At 54.6% G+C, this 19,521-nt stretch overlaps 2 protein-coding genes across 12 annotated transcripts in view; both read left to right on the forward strand.

The window, feature by feature from the left end:
• Positions 1-19,521, forward strand: part of DHX37 (DEAH-box helicase 37) — a 282,506-nt gene that overhangs the window by 254,935 nt on the left and 8,050 nt on the right. The window lies entirely within an intron of this gene.
• NCOR2 (nuclear receptor corepressor 2) overlaps positions 1-19,521 on the forward strand; it is a 240,334-nt gene that overhangs the window by 134,381 nt on the left and 86,432 nt on the right. For all 11 annotated transcript variants that reach the window (XM_068412732.1, XM_068412731.1, XM_068412739.1 and 8 more), the window contains 3 exons: positions 419-475; positions 5,910-5,962; positions 16,828-16,894. In XM_068412732.1, coding sequence (XP_068268833.1) covers positions 419-475; positions 5,910-5,962; positions 16,828-16,894 — 177 coding nt within the window. The remainder of the gene's footprint in view (positions 1-418; positions 476-5,909; positions 5,963-16,827; positions 16,895-19,521) is intronic.

Below are 19,521 nucleotides of genomic sequence, written 5' to 3' on the forward strand. Positions count from 1 at the left end.
ACAGGAGCCAAGGGCAGCTCAAATCTAACGATCACATGCTCGTGAAGTGATGAATCCTAGAAAGGGCATCTCTGCGTGCGTGCCGGCTTGCCCGCCCTCCTCCTTGCGCGGTGCCATGCTGAGGTACCGGGTGCGATCCCCCTGCCTGGTACCAGCGAGGTCAGGGGTTTGGGTCGCTTCATTGCATTAAAGTTGTGATAACTCGAGTGCTGGAGCCCTTCGCCCGTGGGGCTTCCCTGCGGGTCCAGAGGCTGAGCTGAACCTTTCCACCCACTTTCAGGCAGGGGTGGGATTGTGGCGGCTCTGTGGAGGTTTGGGAGGGGGTTTTAGCCCAGGGGGAGAGCTGGAGCAGAGGGCTGCGACTGGAACCGATGGCAGAAATAACTTTTCTTCTCCCTCTCCCCTTTTCTCCCTGCAGAAGAAGGCAGAGGCTGCCCACCGCATCCTGGAAGGACTCGGTCCTCAGGTGGAGCTGGTGAGTGTTACCTCTCGCTGCGGGGAGCTGGGGCTGGGCCAGGTTCGGAGAGGTCCCTGGGCGGCGAGCGCAGCACCCTGTGTGTGTGTCTGAGCTGTCGGAAGGAAGCGTGGTGCTGGCCAGGACCTCTCGCTGGCACGGCACCAGGGCAGGAAGCAAAGTGGCTGAGATGAGCGATGAGATGAAGGCAGACACGCACAGAGCCCTCCTCAGAGAGCCTTAACCCTTAGGCTCCTTCCTTGCACGCCGCAGCGGAGCTGGGTGGTGGAAGGGACTCCCGCACAGCCTGCCTCGGCTCGGGGTGCTGATGGCTTCATCTGCTGATGGCAGCCGCGGCACCGGGGCTGCGTGGCAGGGATGGGTGCTGGGGCGGCTCTCCTCTGTCCCACCCTGCTACGAACGGAGCAGGGTGCTGGAGGGTGCTCTAAGCACAGCCCCGTGTTGCAGCTGCAGCGACCTGCAGGTATCGGGACTCACACGCATCCTATTGCTGCCTCCCTCATGCACACGGAAGCTGAGAAAAACAACTTATAATAACAGTCAATTTGGGTTTGCCTCCTCATCCAGCAAAATCCAGCTGTGAGTCAAACAACTGATTGCTGGAGGGGTGGCTGAAAACAACCCCTGAGGGGCTGAGTCCTGGAGAAGGGCGCTGGGGAAGGGCACGACCACAGCAATGCTGCTGGAAGGGGCGGAGGGGTCAGACGTGGTCTGATGGAGCATCTCTGGCTCTGCGCTGGCCGCGGGGTGCAGTGGGGGGAGCGGGCGGCTCACGGGCCTCGGCAGCTGGGGTTTGGAGTTGCCTCGCGGAGGTGGTACTAGTCGCTGTGCTCCCTGGGTGCGTGAAGGAGAGGTCACAAGGGGATTAGTGCTCGCTGCGCCGTGCCGAAGCCCACTTCCCTGTTTGGGGAGGTGACACTTGGTATTTTTTCCTTTGAGTCACCAAGGTCAAGCCCTGTGCTCTCTGCTCTGAAGATGGGCAGTGCCTGGGGTTGGTGCTTCCTCATCCAAAAGATGCTGAATTTCCTTTCCTTATTTTTTGTTTGTTGGTGCTCTGTCCCTGGGTGCTGATGCTGCACGGGGGCAGCTGTAGCAGAGCCCAGTGCAAACCTTTCCTCTCTCACCCTGCCTTACTCCTCGGAGGGCAGGGGGAAACCTGCTCAGAAAATCCTGCAAAACCCAGTCTGGGCTCTGCAGGCGTCTTGCAGACTCTCATCTGTCTGCGCAGAGACGCTTCCTATGGCCCAGCCCCCATGCCGTGTCGGGCAAAACAGCACCCAGAACCTGCCAACGGCCTCTGAGAGACGAGATGAATCGTCAGATCTCCTTTTGAGTCGGAAAGGAAGCGGCTCCAGGAAGGAGAGCAGCTTTGCGTGCCCTGCCCGACACGCAAAGCTGCTCCACCGCCTCGCTCGCAACGTGCAGCAGCCCCGGAGCTGCCGCAGCCCAGAGGTCTCTGGCGGGGAGGTCGGGGCAGCCTGGTGCTGACCCTGTGCAAAGCCTCTGCGAGGAGTGGTGGTGGCTGTCACCCAAAGGCAGGTCTGGGATTGCTGTTGGCTCCGCTCAGGCTGCTGACGTCCCGCTTTTGGTTGCTCAGAGAGCTCAGGCTAGTGCGTTCGCAACAGCAATGGTGACGGATGCACGTGGGCTCGGTGGTGGGGCAGCTTGCCAGGGGCTGGTGGTGCGAGGCAGGAGGTCACGGTGGAAATGGGTTAGTGACAGCAGAGAGAGGCCAGAGGTAGCCACAGCACTGGCAAACGTGTCCGCGAGCAGAGTGAGGCGGTACGAGGCGTTGGGTGCTGCTGGTGGGATGGAGCCAGAGGTGGCATCCCTGGCTTGTTCTGGCGTTAGTGGGCAGAGGGGCCGCGGTGGGGCTCTGCCTTCTGTCCTGCTGGCAGCTGGTTGCTCTGAGGGGTTTGTGTTTGAGCAGAGGAAGAAATCTTATTGCCTGAGTACATCCGTGGGCTTGTTGAGGCTGCCCGTAGCATTGGCTGGAAGGAAGGGTTTTGAGTGTGATCCAGTATAGCGTAAACAGGGATTTACCCAGAAGCTTTGGGTCTGTGTCATGGGTTTCCCATCAAGTTGGAAGTTGCTGGGACATGGCCCAGCTCTGGTAGGAAACTCTTTAATTCCTGACTTCAGCCTCTTAAGCAGCTCCCTCTGAGCTTTCAGGCTTACAAGCTCCTCACTGGAACTGCTGTCCTCGGGCTGTACAGCTCAGGGAAGCAGCAAGTGCTTGTTCCTGGTTCCCGGCTTCTCCCTGCTCTGACCTTACAAGGTCCGGGTCCCCTCTAGGTCAGGAGGGGTTGTGACTTGGTGCACCAGGACTCGGCTTGTTTCATCCCTGCGGTGTAGCGGGACCGTTTTAAAAATGACCCCATGCTTTCCCCAGGGAGAAATGTCCCCGAGATGTGTAGTCTGAACGCTGGAGTGGCCAGAAAGCAATCGAGACCTTTCATTCTGTTTTATTTTTAAAGAGCTTTCAGTAAATCCAAGGTTTTTCCAGTAACAGCTTTGCATTGCAATGATGTTTTTCTTAAATGTCATCTCCCAGAGGAAGGCATTACATGTCCCTGACCCTGGAGAAATGCTGTGGATGTTTTGAACGTGTCACCTTACCCATCTGTCCTCTCAGGTTTACTGCTGCTTACTCACAGAGAAAGCTGTAGTGCTGTGCAGGTTGTGGACAGCTCTGGGGGAAGATGCTGCTTCTCAGTCCCTGCCCTGCTGAGAATAAAGTTTCTTAAGTATCTAATCTGTGAGGATTGTTCTCGATGGTGTAGGCAGAACTGGTCTCCTGGGCTTGCTGCACTGCATGGGCTGAGTTACAGTGCTGGGGCTGTTGTGCAGAGAGCTCTCTCCGAGATGCTGGTGTCATGTGGATCTTGGTTTTGGGTCCCAGAGTTTCTTCTTTCTAAATGTTTGGGCATTTCTTTTAAAGCAACGTGTTGCAGTGCTTGTCTGTCAACGCTTGTGTTTGCTAACTAAGAATTTAAGTGGCTGTTTGTACCATAGATAAGTAGTAGTGGAAAAGAATCAGCAGCCGTTGGTGAGCTGAGTGACATCAGGGCATCCGTGATGTCCACGTGCAGGTGAGCATCTTCTGACCCAGGCGCAAACCAAAACGTTCGCTCCACCACCTTCTCCCAGGAGGAAGGTCTCTGTGACTCACCACATGCCAGTTGCTTTGCTTTGATTTTTGTGAGCACAGAGGGAAAAGAGACACTTTCATTTATCAGTATTTCCAGTTCCTGCAATCCTCTTCCAAGAGGCAGTTGCTGGTCAATGCTGCTCAGTGGTTCCTCCAGTCCAGCCTTTCCAGGGTGACTGTGGATGTGGTGCTCCAGAGCCGCAGCTTGGTTTCTTCTCTCCGTGCTGCAGACGTGCTTCTCTGGAGCTACGTGATGAGACGGATGTCTGTGTTCCTCTGAGCTTTCCAAGCGTGAAGTGCACAGCCAGCTCTGAGCCTGGAGCTGGACCAGCAGATCTGGGAGGATTCGTGATAGAAATACCTGAGGAAGGGACACCACTGAGAACATGTCTTCTTCTGGGGGACCTGCTTGTTCCCTCTCATCTGCCCTGGCACTGCCGGCACGGGGTGGCCGGGTGGCTCCTTGCAGACTCACAGCCCACCGTCCCCTCGCAGGGTAACAGACGCCCGAACGCTGCCGGCAGCCCCGCAGCCCTCCTGGAATGCCACAGTTCATCTCACCGTGTCTGTCTGCCTGGGCTCCTCTGCCTGCCCCTTCCACGTGGGGATTACGTGTGCTTTCCCAGCGAAGAGGGACATGTCCAAGGGCAGCCAGAAAAAGAAGCTGATAGTCTGCTGGTGCCAAGATGCAGCGGTGATGGGCTGCAGAGAGTAGGGAGAGCTAAGCGCAATCTCCTTTCAGTGCAGATCGATGTCGCTGGCAGGGCAGAGGTGAGGCAGTGTCTGTCTGTTACGGGGTGATAGAGACCGGCTGGCTGTGTGGAAAAACAAGCTTCTGTGCCAAGCACCTCCGATGGTGATGGGGAAATATCATGGAGGAGGTGAGAGTAACACCTTCACCAAACTGGAGGAGAAGGGGGCCCAACTGTGTTTGTAGGTCCTGTCCTCTCCAGTGCTGCTCACCTGGTTGAGCAGATGTTCAGCAGATGTTTTGCTCTTTTCCTATGTTTAATCTGAGATGAAATGAGTGGACCCAGAGTGTAGCCTCAGCCGTATGACCACAGTAGGAAGGTGAGCTGGTTCGTTTGTAGCCATGGCTAAAATGCTGCCTTCAACCAGGACCTTCAGCCATTGCATGTCTTCCCACCTGTGTTTGGCAACAGATGTTAGATCTCTCACAGCTGGTTTGGTGAAAGTTTGTGGATGGACTGCGTGAGAACTTGGGCGATGTTTCTGTGGTTAGACAGGAGCTGCACTCAGTAGACGGCCAGTTGCTGATGATGCTTGGGCCATGGCAAGCTTTTGGTTAGCACAGTCTTGGACATGTTTACACCAGCTTAGCCGGTGACTAGAAGAACATTGAAGGGTTTGATCCTGAGCACCCTGTCAGCCTGCTTACGTGGACACAACTGGTGGCAGCTCCTGGAGCGTGGCCTGAGCTGTTAATCACAATGGGTGGGATCGAATGTGGTCTCTGTGGCATCTCTCCCTCCCAGAGGTGGGACCCTGTATGGTGGCAGGTTCCCCGAGGGTACATCACACTGTGATGGGAAGGGAGAGGTAGCGGGGGCAGTGACTGGCTGAAGGTGACCAGGGATGGATCCAGCCCTCCTGAGTCCCCAGGGAGGGCCCCGGCACATCCCCACTGGGATTGTGGGGGACAGAGCAGCCCAGTGATGGGTCTGGTGTTGGAGACAGCCGTGGGCACTGGGCTCTCCAAAGGGCAGCCCTGGGCAAAACACTGGTCCCGCTGCAGCCTGTGCGCCTCCTGAGGGACGGACAAGAGCATCACTCTGCGCACGGGTGCTGGGGGACTGCGATGACGGGGGACAACCCGCCCCTGGCACTGCTGGAAGCCACAGGGGCCAGCACTTGTCCTGCCCGCAGTCGCCTGCGCTCGGCTCCCCGGAGAGCTCAGGCGGGCGCTTGCCGCGCAGACATAACAACTCGCAGCGCACAGGCTGTCTCTCCCCGAGCCCCCCTTCCCTGCCTCCCCCGTGTCAGATGCTCCGAAGCGCACTGCGTTCCTCGCTCGCTGAATAACAACCACGCACTCGCCGTGCCGTGCCGGTGGGGATCACGGAGCCAGCGCTGCACCGGGACTTGAGCGGTGCTACCGGGAGCCAGCACCCCCCAGTACGGCCGGGGAGCGGGGCTGGGTGCTCTGGGACGGGCGCCGGGGCTGGCACAGCGCGGGGAGATGGGAACCTGCACCGAGGTGGGTTTAAGTTTCTAAATGTCAGACCGTACCGTTTACGCCTTCATTTTTCTTATTTGTTTCAGCCGTTATACAACCAGCCGTCAGACACCAGACAATACCATGAAAACATTAAAATGTAAGTACGTGGCAATAAAGGCGATTTTAAATGTCATGTGGGGCGTTGGGCTGGAGCGGGAGGGACACTGCCTCGCTCCCGGACCCCGGGGAGAGCTGCCGAGGAATCGCAAGCATCCTCTTAGAGCCAGCGCTTCGCTGCTCCGGGTGCCTGGAGCACAAAGCAGCTCTCGGAGCAGCTCCAGGAGCCCAGCAGCTGGGAGACGCTGCTTCAGTCGGGTGCTGAAGGTGCTCTTTGATTTTCTCCGGGGAGGGGACGCAGGTCCTGGGCGGTCTCTCGGTGTTTTCCCAGCGAGCACTCACCTTGGGTGCTTCCTTCTGTGTTTCATACTGAAGTATGAAGTCAGCTGCCAGCACACGTGTGTCTGTGTTTGCATGCGGGAAAGATGAGGTAAAATGAAAAGTTGCAATTGCAATTAGATTTTCCCGAAGCACCTCTTGAATGTCTAATAACAACTGGTTATTTCAAAGATACTTACCGCGACTTAGCAATCATCTCGTTTGACTTATCACCTCGATACACGATTTAATCATCAACCTGCATTTAATAACCACAGTGACTTCCTGAACAGAGAAGAAATATAACAGATAATGAGAATAGCGATAATTGTGATTATTGTTGGAAATTTAAATAGTCAAACCAGATCTGAAACTTTTATCTGCCTTGGATGATGGCTCTGAGCTGCCTGCAGCGTATCTATTTTGGTACAGTCTCAGTCAGCTGGTGATAATCATCTTTAATAATCTATTAACGAAAGGTAATAATCTTCTGCTTTTCAGCGGTATGTTAATTGCTGCCGGGGGATTACAGGGCAAGAGTTAACATACCTCTGCTGTTGTGCCCTGCCGCAGGGCAGCGTGGTAGGGCCTGTCTGTCCCCAAGGGCTGCGGGGAGGAGGAGGGTTTGGTGACGTGACCCCGCCGCTCGCCGCCCGGCCCCGCTCGGTTCCTGCTCCGCCCGAGGCTTCCTGTGTCATCCAGGCAACGTAAAACCTTCAAAGCCCAGAGTCACCCCGAGCCCTTCGGTGCCCACAGGGCTCAGCGGGTCCCTGAGCAGCCTCGCTGCCGGCGCTGGGTGCTGGCACCCTGGACGCAAGGGTCGTGTTCGGGTGCTCGGCGTTGGGTGCTGTGGGTCAGCCCGGGGTGCTGCTGTGCCACACACCGCTGGGACAGGGGAGCATCGGCTCCCAGTGGTGGGTGGGGAGGGCAAGCAGACGGGGGAGCCAGTGGGAAGCGATTGCTTTTCCTCCAGCTGAGGTATCCCGATGGCTTTTTGCATCCAGGCGTTTCCTTCGTGCCTCGTGCTGGCGATGCATTTACTCCCGGGTGTTCGAGCTCGGCAGACGTTGCCGCCAGTCTTGGGCAAGGACCCCCCAGGGTTTTGACACCCGTGTGCCTTGGCCTGGGTCTCCTCTCACGTCAGGGCTCTGGCCGCTGTCTTCGGTGGACACGCTGCCTGCGAAGGCAGCTCTGGGGAGCAGGCAGGCGGGTACCCTCCACGCTGGCTGCCTGCCCCAGCCCGCACCTCTCAGGTGTGCTTTCCTAGCTGCAAAGGTGTACAAAAAGCAAAGAAAACCTGAGCCACCCCCTCTGGTTCACTGATTCAACGCAGGACTAATGAAGTAGGTGCTGATTATACTCTTGGGAGAGGCGATGGTGCCTGGCAGAGTCTGGGCTCCCTGTGGGCTTGCAGGCCCCGCTTTTGGCAGTCTGTTTTGCTGTCAGTCAGGGGGTTGATGGCCGATAAACCACCTTGTACGGCATCAGGTGCTGGCCCCAGGACGTGCTCTCCGCATTGCTGGCTGTGACCCACCCCGGGCTCTGATGGCGTGTGGCAGCCGCTATCTCTCGGGGTCCCCTGACCCCTCCTTCTCTTGAAGGGCTCCATGGCCATCCCAAGCCGGGCTCTGAAGGGGGCAATTCCAAGCTGATGGCTAGTTTTGTCCTTGAAAGAACAAGTTAAAAGTAGATCCAGATACTTCACCCACCCTCCATTCCCCTGCCAATATTTGTGGGTTTGTGATCACATTTTCCTGTGATTTAAATGATTTCCTGTCCTTAGTCGCTGCATGAAAGACGAGCACAAACGAGAGGGAACTGACTGTGCAGGTCAGGAGTGAAACCGGTAATGAGACGTGAAGCCCCATCACAGGAGCTCCTCTCCCGTAGGCACCCGTAGGGCTGTCCCAGCCCCAGGCAGTCCCCCCAGGCGGCTGTAGCTGTGGTGGTGATAGACCCAGGAGAGGTTGGAGCAGGCAGGCTTGGGGTTAATGTTCACTGTGATTAATGCTGCAAAAATATGGGAAGGAAACCACACGTTTTAATGAAAAGCCTCCGTCTCCTCCTTCCAGAACCCTCGCAATTAGCTGCCTTCAGCTGGTTATTGATGCCAGCCAAGCGCGTTTATGGATCTAGGTCAGTGAAAGACCCTTGAGCAATCTGGGCTCCAGATGTTTGCTGCTTTTGACCGTGGGCCTGTCTCGGAGGTCCTGGGGTCTGAACTGCACTTTGCTACTTGTTGATGGACGTGCAGAGAAATCGGTGTGTCCCGTTCGCCTGTCCCTTGTGTCCCTGCTGCACAGGAAAGGACATTTGGATGCTTGGGAGGCAGATACAAAATCAAGATTTCAGTGATTCTTCCAAGCAAATAATTCAGAGGCCTTTGACCAAGAGGAAAAGGTATTAAACTTCTCTGTTTTGACCAAGTCATACCTGGATGTTCAGATCCTACCTACAACTTCTCCACGGGCTGCATTTGAAGGTATTTTTTGTTCTTTCCTTGTTCTTAATATGTTTGTGCCTTTCTGCTCTAGAAGAGCAGCTTCTGCTCATAGCCTGGAGGTGGCTGTTTCGGTAGGAGGTGGAGTAAATTGTCAGGGTGCTGGGAGACGGCAGCCAGATGCATCAGAGCACCAGAAGGACAACTGCCAGGACACCACAGGTTGTATTTTGCCAAGGTGTGACTGGATGCAGATTCTTCTGAACAACTTCAGATTTAGCCATGATGAAAAAGCCTTTTGGCAGCTTGCTGGAAAACCATCTAGGTTGTGATTCTGTCCACAAAACCTCATTGCGTGCTGGCTCTGTTGTGCTAAATAGAAACTGCTCCTGCATGAAGCTGGTTCAGAGCCTCATGCCTGGGCACAGGAGGATGGCCAGGCTGTTACTATTCACAAATACCTTTTTTTCTTTTTTTGAAAACATTTCCTAGGGTGTTTTTTTTTTTCCTCAGTTGAATGTTTGCAAGTGTCAGCAGGAAGGCATTTGAATATCACAAAGCCAGGATTCCTCGATTTCTCTACAGCGATACTCTGCCTTGCAACACGAGTTTAATTCTCCCTGCTTGTTTGCTTTGCTTTTCAGCGGGGATGAGTCACTTATGCTAATAGAGCTGGCTGGGGAGTTACAGGGAGGATTTCTGCTCTTACTAAAGTGTTACCGGTCTCTTATTTCCATGGAGTTTTATGGCCTGTCTCCTATTCAGTACAGTTAAAATTAATTTCATGCCCCAGTTCATTCCAGTGTTTGCAGCTTCAAAAGCTTTTAAGTCCTATTTAGCTGTGCTCTGTTACCCGTCTGCTCGGGTCCCTTTGGTTCACCTGCGAGCGCGGGCTCCGAGCGAACGCCGTTAATCCTGTGTGCTACGTGTGCCGCGTGATCTGAGGCACCCTTGAGTGGTTTGTGCCAAAGCCTTGACCTACCTTCAATGGGACCGTGTCCTTTCTGTGTGAAATGCCTGCTTTATTGGAGGGAAGGGCTCTGCCACTCGCTCACCAAGAAAGAAGAGAGCGGGACAGCGCTTAGTGCCCTCATTTTCCCGGGGATGGGGTGAGCTTTGCCCCCACAGCTGGCTTGGCCCTTGCTGGTTTTCAAGGGGTGAGTTTTTTGGCTTTGCAATGGAATGATCAAGATGTGTTGCAGCCCCGAACACAGCTGGAGGCCGCTTGAATGATTCTGCATCAGTTGAGGAGGTTGCAAAGACCTCTTTTTTTTAGATTTTGCTGAAATACAGCAAGAAATGCAGAGGACATTTGTGCACTAGTGCATCTTGGCTGGGTCTCTTACTTCAGTGTTTTGCCCGCTGGATGTACGAGGGTGAGAGCTGCTCTTCCTACCCAGCCATGGTAGTGATTTTGCGTGTTCTCCAGACTCCTGGCACCAAAGAGATTCACCTTCTTTCCCCGAAGTGTTTGAAAAATGACCAGATGTTGTTCACACGAGCAGGATCAATTACCTGCTGTCTATCTGGAGAGATATTCTCCGAGGGGGGCTTCATCTCTGTGGCAAGAGATTCCTGCTTGGTCAGCCGTGAAAAGCAGCCCCGTAGGACTTTCCTCCCCCCTTCCTGAAGCAGTCATCTTGAAATCATAGTCTGGGGGATCCGTGTTTGAAAGCAAAATGTGAGCTGAGCCTTGAAGAACACACAAAAGGAAAACTGAAAAGCCCAGGGTAAGTACAGGCGAGGTGCCATTCGCAGGGTTTGCTTTAAACCTTCCCTTCCAGAGCTTCTCCTTGCTTTTATGCTGAAATGCAGAAATCCTGGGGTGAAACCGGGCTGCATCCCCTTGGGATGCTTGCAGAGGTGTCGGAGAACCAGGCTCTGAGCGTCCAGTTAAAACAGATCAAGAGCTTGGTGTGATTCTGGTTTTCTTGCATGTCCACATGCAGTGGCAGCAAAGCTGTGTGTACTGTTAATGTTTGCACATCTGGGATGCTCTCTGCAGCTGATAGCTTTTTTGGGGGGGGCTTTGCCTCTGCAGAATCAAAATCTTGAAGTCAGGATTTTCAGAGAGGTTCAGGGCTTTCTGAATATCTTTTTCTTTTTGAAATGCTCCCCCCTCCTCCTTTCTCCCAAAAGAGCAGAACAGCTTTTTTTCTGAAAATCTACTAACTGCAGCTTTCCACATCACTTGTCACTTTGGAAAATTTTAAGTCATCTTTTCATTACTGGCTGTTTAGGGGTTTTAGTAGTGCTGGATTGCCTCTGAAGTCGTCGTTGAAGCCTGACATGTAACACAAATGCTCTTCCAAACCCCGTCGTTACTAATGCATTCTCTTTCAGGTCTTTTTATTAGCGCTTGTAGACATTTTCCTCATTAGAAATTCACCTAGCAGCTCCCCGCTCATCCCATTCAAGGTTTCTCATCTCTTTTATTCTCTATTTGCATGCGCTAGGGCAGAAGTATTTCCTTGTGATGAATTACTAAATGATGGAGACACACACTGCAACCTTCTGCTTTTCTCTTCCGAGTGCAAAGCCAGGCACTGGTTTTGTGTGGAGGACCTTGCAACACTTGGGCTTGCAGCATCAGCTTGGGTTTCGAGGGAAGGCAAAGGCACAGGACGTGTGCCTGACCGATGGCCAGAAGTGCTCCTGCACGTGCCCTTCTCTCCTTTTGGTCCTAAGCTCACAGGTGCTAAGGGGATGGGCATGAATTTCCCCTGTGACGTTAAGAGCCGTGGTCGTGGATGTAGCTGTTGCCAAAGGGATTCCCTTGAGCATCTCAGTGGGAACATCTTCACAAGGAGATGGCACCACAGGGACCTGGACAGGCTGTGCTGGGGGTCTGGCTGGGGCAGGCTCTCATAACAAGGTGCCCATGTTTGCCAAGGCATCTCCTCCCTGCAGCACAAGCATCTCGGTGGCCTCAGCGTGTGAACACCAGGTGAACTATAGTGATGACTTTGGACCTCTGAAGCTGAATGCATTTTGGACCTGCAGAGGACATGATTTGAGAAGCTGGGAGACCTCTGGATGGCTTCTTGCTCTTGAGTGTTGCTTCTGGGCACAAACGCAGCCCACTTGACTGTATATCCAGGGTTACGGAGCTCTGCCGCTCTGCTCTCAGAGGCACTGATGGTGCTGGGGGCTCAGTCCGTCCCGATGCTCAAAGGCTCTGGGGTAAATTAACTAACAACATGCTTCGCTTTTCTCTGGAGAGCGTTTCTGAATATTATGAGGACACTGCTCAGAACAGCTGGCTTTCCAGGAGCGTGACCTTCCTCTTGGTTAGTAGGTTACGGTGTGTTACCAGCTGGAGCCGTGTGCGCCGGCCATTTCAGAGCAAGGAAATGAATGAGTGCGGTGACCCGTGACCAGGAGGAGCTGCCCCATGCCCTCCCTGCAAGGAGCCTTGCTGCGAGGAGGGGGGAACCGCTGACTGCCCTGAGCTGCAGCTCGGGGTCCTGGCACCGGTGGTGCGCGGGAGCGGCCGTACCGGGGGACACGCAGCTCCTTTGTGCGCTCTCCGTTGCCTCTTGACTGGTCTCACCTCGGAGCGTCCTCGCTGTGCTCCGCGGCTCCCGCGGTTTGCAGATCTCGGTGTCGCTGGCAGCAAGTTGCCAGGAGGCTCCTCCGTTCCGACCCTTGCCCGCGTGATCGATCTCACTGTACAACGGCTTTGCCAGCTGCTCACCGCCTCCTTCCCACCGCTCTTTGCAGGCTTGATCCCTGCTTTGTTTGCACTGGCTGTTTGATGAAAGACGTTCCTGTGTAATTAAATACCCCTGATTAGTTCTGATCAAACAACAAACTTCCTTTCATCTCGCCCTGCGGCGGCTGAAGGTCTCTGCGGGCTGGCTGGCCGGCTGTGCTCCGGTGCCTCGGCTCTGCGGGTCCTTGGGAGCCTTATCCCGGGGCTTTGGCAGTGCCCACACGCGTGTGCACACCAGCACCCACACGTCCTTTTGGGATGGCAGCCTCCGGAAGGAGCATGGCCGAGTCATTCATGTGGACCTGAGCCAAGTAACTCAAAAGTCAGAGTTACGGGTTCTCTCCTTGACTGGCTCCGTTGTGAAAGCCAAAGCCAATGAAGGTGGGAGCGGCTGCTCCCGCAGGGCTCCCTTCGCTTTGCTCCGAGTGGGAGATGTGGTTCACTCAGTGGGTTGGAGGCGGGCTCCGAGAACCACACTCAGGTGTGGGGCTCACCAGTTTGGTCAGTGGGGCTGTGGGGATGAGGATGGGTTAGGTAAGGATGAAAAGCTCTTGCAGAATCACACCCAAAATTATACATAATAGTTATATCCCGCTTCCTGCCCTGGTGGCAGGTGACAACAGACGTCAGGTTTTGAGGTTGGTTTCCCTTGTTTGAGCTCAGTTTCCTCCGGCTGCCTGCCAGTGCTTGTGGGGAAGTGCTGGGCACTGGTGGGGCTGCCCCAGGCTCCCCACCTGGGTCGTGCCCCATGTCAGGCTGGTGCCTGGTGCCAGGACTCTTGCTGCACTCATCCAGTTGATACCTGGATGAGAGGTTGGAGAGGAGCAGCAGCCCTGGGCTCCCAGTGTGAGGCTGCACCTCCCTGACGTGGCCAAGAGCCGTTGTTTTGGGGACCGGCTGGCTGGGGGTGACTCTGTGCCTGAGGTCTGCAAAAGCTCAAAAGGTCGATGTCTCTCTGGAGAAGGCTGCAGTGGTTGTGTGACCCACACTGGCTGATCTCCCCTCTATACAGAGGAGCAGAGAAGGTGCAGGAAAAGCTCCTCTGGTGACCAAAGGGCTGGGATAGCTTTTGGCATGGAGAAGGTGACTGGACGTGGTGTCCTCACCTTGGAGAAGAGCTGCCTTCAGAGGGAAGTGTTAGAAGTGTATAAAACCGGCGCTGCTCTGGAGTGGGAAATGTGTAGTGACCATGTCATGGCAGCTGGTGCTGGGGGGGACGGTACGTGAAGCTGGGAGCGTACCAGAGAGAAGGGCTTTCCCCGTAGGCACACCAGGGAGCTGGGCAGCCCACGGCCGCGGGGAAGGCAGAGACGCGGATGGGCTCCGGCGGTGATGAGATGGACTGTGGACCACAGAGATGGGGAGGTGCCATCTGGCAGCCCCCAAAACCCAGCTCACCAGACAGGACAGGGAGCTCCCGTGTCCCCTGGACACGGCGTGGTGTGTGCTGTGCCAGCCCAGCAGTACTTAAAGCTGTCCACAAGAGTCACTGTTGCTTTGTCTAAGGAGCCTCCGTTCCTTCTGCCCGTGAGCTGCCCGATTCCTTCACCCCATCCGTGATGCTCTTGTGCCCCAGCGAACCGCAGGCAGGGAGCTGCGAGGGTTCAGGCTGCTGAGGAGGAGGATGAAGGCAGGTTGGCACGTTGCGAGAGCGACCTTCCCCATGTGCCTCTCCACGGCGGTTGTTTCTGTGCGAGGCTCCCAGCAGCCAGCCCCTGCCTTCCCCGCCTGCTCCTTGGTTTGCCCGGGGAGCACAGTGTGTGCTTCGGAGACGCGTGGCCCGAATTAACCTCTCTGCAAATGGTTTCTAAGTAACAGCCGTACACGTAGGAAGATAAACTGTGGAGCCTGTTTGTATTTACTGAGATTGTATTAACCTTTGAGAGGTTGACCTTATGCAAAAAAAAACCCCAACAGAAGTGGCAAAAGCATTTAGGGCATGGGGGAGGTTTTGTTGTCGTTTTTGATCCTTTCTCTCTTTGATTACTTCAGCCTTGGCGGTGGTAAACACACACGGGCTTTCAAGGCATTCCTGATTTTTGCAGCTGCGGAGCTATTAAGTCTTCGCCTGTATTAGCATTTTCAAGGTCAGCCATGATGCAAAACTCAAGGCAACCCATCAGCTGCGTAAGAGCTGCTAATTTGCTTCATTTACTCTCCTGTTTCCTGATAACTTGTGCTGCAGATCCAGCAGCACCGTGTCAGAGCCCCACATCACTCCTGGGTGTCACCCAGGCTGGCGTGAGGAGGGCAGGGGGTCATTTAGATGTGCCCACCCCAGGGGACAATCCGTGACCTCTTGCTGGGGCCATCGTACGCGGGATCATCATTAGCACCGCAGGGCACGGTAGCCAGTGGTGAACGCTCGCCATGTGCGGTGTGAAGGGATGCAGGCAGAGAGCCTGCGGGCGGGCAGAGGAGCGCCCGGTGTGCTGGGCTGGCAAACGGGGGCTGGGGGCTGCTGGACTGACCTCACCTGCGGGCCCAGAGATGGGTGCTCTGGAGCAGTCAGCACAGCACAGCCCCACTCCTCGTGCCTTGCTCCCTGCATGAGCGGGCAGATGTCACTGCAGCTCCATGCCTCAGTTTCCCTAATTTTCAAAGGCAAGCGCATGCTGTTTGCTCGGAGGTGAGCAGTGAGGTTTGCTCAGCCCCTCGCCCTTGGAGGCTCCTCGGTGGGTGCACCACGCAGGCAGAGACACGGGACAGTGGCGGTGTGTGACCCAGTGGGGAGAAGCCTTTGGCGGTGAAGTTGGTTACTACATCTAACGAGGTGCCCTCTGGTCTTCGCAGCGCAGCCCGGAACAGCAACAGGTCCTTCGTAAACATACCCTCAACAAAGAGCAAAGGCAGAAATGGCCCCGTGCATGGATTGATTAGGTTTTTCCACCCCGCTGATCAATGCCACTTTGATTTCTGGAACAGTCAAAAGCCATGGCTTGGTAGTCAAGCTCTGGCTCAGAAAACGGTTGTGGATCCGTGTGTCTGATCCGCAGGAGCCTTCAGCCCTGTCCCTTGGCTGTGCCTTCTGCTGATGCTGGTGCTGCCTGGAGCGGAGGTGCAGCCTTGGCGGTGGGCTGGGGGGTCCTGGGGTCCCCAGGGCAGCACTTGCTGCTGAGCGCTGTCGTTCCCCATATGTGCCAGTGCGTGGTTTAGTGGTGTTGCAAGAAGGGAGATTTAGAAGTGAAGAATTTGGATACTTTCTGCAATGTTCTCCATCCCCAAATGTATCCAGGACTGCCCCCAGTCCTCCCTCTAAGTGAGCTGGACCTTCTGCCCCTTCCCAAACAGTATCTTTTGTTGCGGATCGAGTTCAGGGATTTATTGGGGGAGGAGGGTGTTTTTTTCCCTCCCCACTAGCCAGGGGAGGGGAATGAGGAAGCAGCGAGGGTGTCTCTTCAATCCGCTACAGCCTGCAGAGCCTGTCTTCAGGAGCCTGTTAAGCCCCTGGTCAGTAATTACACACTGCAGCTCTGCCTTTAATCGGGATAAAAGACTTAAGGAAACTCCTTTGCCCCTGGTCTTTACCTTTTACCTAGAGATTTTATTGCTGTGAATATTAGGACCAAGCGCAGGAGCTCAGTGCTCGGTCCGTGCAGGCTCTGGGAGCTCGTGCAGCCTTGCCAGCTCCTCCTGCTTTGGCGCTGCTTCTCTTTGAGCGATTATTTCGTGCTGTCTTTAGAAAGTAGAAAGAAGAAGCAACCAGGGGGGTGTCTGGGCAGACTGGGTTGGTTGTGGTTGCAGTGGCTAGTTTCTCTCTTGAGGTCCCAGTTCTGCAAGTGGCTGAACTTTCCTGGCTGGTTTCTTCGCAGCTTTGTTAGGCACGGCTCCAAGACAGCGAGAGGCTGGGAGATCTGTGCTGCAAGCACTGCCACAATCCTGCCTCCTTATCAGCACCTCAGAGCCCGCGGGTGAATAACCCCTTGGGACCGTGTGTGTGTGCTGACAGCTCCCTCGCTGCTGTCCCTGGGGACACCGGGGTGGCCTGTGCAGGGGGGAGCCACCTCCCGCCACGCAGAGCTTGGCCTGAGCCCCCCAACTCTTGGGACCCCATTCGGTTTTTTTCAGAACAAAATGTAAAAATAATCCAGAACTGGCCTGGTTGGTAAGTGCAGAGCTGAGCGTCTGCCTGTGTTCGGTGCTGAGCACACGGGAGAGGTGTGCAGAATCAGGAGTTTATAATTCTAGTTTTCAACCTTAGTCCTGGTTTTACCCACAGATGTGGGCGAAGTTCCTCGCGTTGGAGGGTTTGTTGGTCCTTTTCTAAAGCTGGCGTGAGGTCCCCAGATAACCCCGTTTGCTGCACTGAGGTTGATGCAATTCCGAGTTAAGGTGGAAGCTGCACTGCGAACCCCTTTGGGAGCGGGGAGAGCCAGGCTTTGGATTATACCCGCCTCGTTAATCACGTCTCATCTTTGTTTTTCCTTTACAGAAACCAGGCAATGCGGAAAAAGTTAATTTTGTACTTTAAGAGGAGAAATCATGCTCGCAAACAGTGGGTGAGTGATTCCCCTATACCTTATTTTATATGTATAAAGCAGCATCATTTATTATGTGAGAAGGAAAAGGATGTTTTCCAGCAGAGAAGTGCTGGTGCTCAGTACTTTGCCTGCTGCCTTGCTGTGGCATCTCTTATGATTAAAATAACTTGGATGTAAAGCAGAGGTCCCCGATCCTGCTGCAGGCAGCACCTCCCTCCGCAAGTACCCCCTGCAGAGCAAACACGGGGGTTGGCTTAATCACAGCGGAGCCCTTCATTGATCTCCGAGAGCCTATTCACAGCATAAATGTCTATTTGGTGAGTAATTGAACCCTAAGAGAGGTGTGAAACAAGCTGACTCTGCTTCCAAGAAATGGTCTCGAGACTGAGCTGGCTCTTTCCAGCTGACCACGGAGCGATCGTCTAGGAATTTGTGGTTTAAAACAAAAACCAAGCCCCAGCCAGTTCATTTCTAGGCAGCTTTGCCTGCAAGATCGTTCCAGTGTCCTTCAAGGAGATGGTTTGGTTAGGTGAGGGGGAAGGTGGGGTTTGTTATGAGACTTGAAAGGCGTTTATTGCAAGTCTCTAGTAAATAGAGGAGAAAGTTCAAGTGGGATTTACAGAATTTATACGTCTTTGGTGCTGACGGCTGCCTGCGGTAGTCGCCAGCGGGAGCTGGGAGGTGAAGCCAGCACAGAAGGGGAAATGCCAGAAGCAACCAACAGCCCCCACCGGGAAGGTGGATTTTGCAGTGTCTTTCCTTGAAGGGCGATTCAGCTCACGGCGCAGGGCTTCGCGTTGGACGTGGGAGGTGTAAATGCCGGTTCCTGAGGCGGTGGCTCTGTGCTGGGGCAGGCTCAGGTGCCGGCGTTAGCATCTTAGGTTGCCAATGGTGCAGGTTTTCTGGGCGGCTTTGGTGCTGGTTTTGGACAGGAGCGCTGTGGCTGGGAGGAACTGTTGGAAAAATTCAAAATAATCAGCCCTGGGAAGCGGTTGGAAGGCTCTGCCTTCAAAAGCAGCTTCCAATAAGGCTGTTCACACAGGCATTTCTGAGCCAGCAATCAAATTATTTTCTTATTTTTCCCCCATTTTGTAGCAATCTTCCAAAAGCCACAGATCTTGCTCTCCAAAGGGATGGTTGTGTCTCCTGTTTGCATCCAAATACATGTTTGTTTAGTCTTTTCCGTGATAAAACTTCTTCCAGGTTTCCAGCAAGGGGCTGCAGGGCTTAGACCTTCCTCACAACCCAGCGTGGCGGTCCGTGCTGCTCAGGGCACCTCGCTGCGGACTTCTGCAGCTGTGGGAAGTGGATCAATATTCCCTTCCTCAACACACAGATCGTAAAGCGTCGTGTAGTTTTGTTGGAGCCAGAAGGGAACTGCCCAGGAGCTGCTTTCTGATGGAAACGGGCGGTTACTGTGCTAAATCTAGAGCGAGTCGCTCTGTTGTGAATATCAAGGAGCTGGGGGAAAAGGTTTAATTAGGCTGCAAAAGCCCGGTTCCTAAAATACAGCTTGCAGTAAAGTCGCCTGTCATGCAAAATAGGTGAATTTCTGCCAGCCGGTTTGTTCAGTGTCCTTGAAAGGGGATTTTTCAGTTTAGGGAAGCGTTTTGCCTATTCTACAAAATGGGCAACATACGGTTGCTGAATTTGCAAAGCGAATACATTTGCTGATTCTGTTTGCAGAATGGGTCCGCGTAGCTATTTTTCTGCCTATTTTGTAGCAGACACTATTTTTAGCAAAGCCCATCTACGTGCCAGCTTTTCTTTCTGGCTCTTTTACCTCCTGGGGTATTGTTGCTGGCTGGAGCAGGGTCAGAGCTCAGTCCCGAGAGCTTCCCCAGAGCATCTGCAGGGCTTCTTCCTGCCTCCACCAAGGGCAGAAGACGTGTAATTGCCATCAGAGAGGTGATGCTGCAGAGAGAGAAGGGTGAAGGGAGCTGTTCTGGCTGTAAGAGTTTTACCTCCCATCAGCCAGGGAAACAAAACTGTGGGGCTTGCATGGGGATTGGACTGGTTCCTCCTGCCAGCTTCGCTCTTCCCCTCCCCTCCGCAGAGCTGCTCTGGTCCCTGGAGCTGTGCGAGGGCTTGGGCTTGGCACAGCCCACAGGCTGCCTTCGGCTGCTGCGGCCGCGTTACTATTCATCCATTTTTAGATCCGCATGTCAAGTCTAATTTGGCTCGCCATCACTTACGTGTGTGATTGAGAGGCTGGTGGGCTGGTGAGCCCAGCCGGGAAGGGGAGCGGAGGAAGCCCCGATGCTAAAAGCCAGCACAGACAGTTCCTCAGGGACGGACACACTCACTTAAGGCTGCTCAGAGGGTGCTTGAAGAAGAAATAGGTGCTTCTGCTCCCGACTGGGAGCTTCTCCTGGTGCTTAAGCTGTGAAGATCTGGGGGATGCACAGTGCTGTAAGGTGCCTGTAATCCTGGCTTTTGAAGGATGGCAAAAGGTTGCACGGAGCTGGTATCCCAGCTGGGCCAAAAAGTGCTGGTCAGGGATGCTCCAGACCAGCCCTGCGGTGGTGGGGTTTGAAGCTTGCGTGGCAGGAGGGATGTCTTTGCTCCATGGTGGGAAGGGGCTTTATGAATGCAGATGCAAGTCAGGAGTGCTCAGCCGGTCCGTAACCGGGCTTGGCTCAGGG

The sequence above is a fragment of the Nyctibius grandis genome, chromosome 14, assembly GCF_013368605.1.
Source record: "Nyctibius grandis isolate bNycGra1 chromosome 14, bNycGra1.pri, whole genome shotgun sequence".
In the NCBI taxonomy this organism is placed as follows: Eukaryota; Metazoa; Chordata; class Aves; order Nyctibiiformes; family Nyctibiidae; genus Nyctibius; species Nyctibius grandis.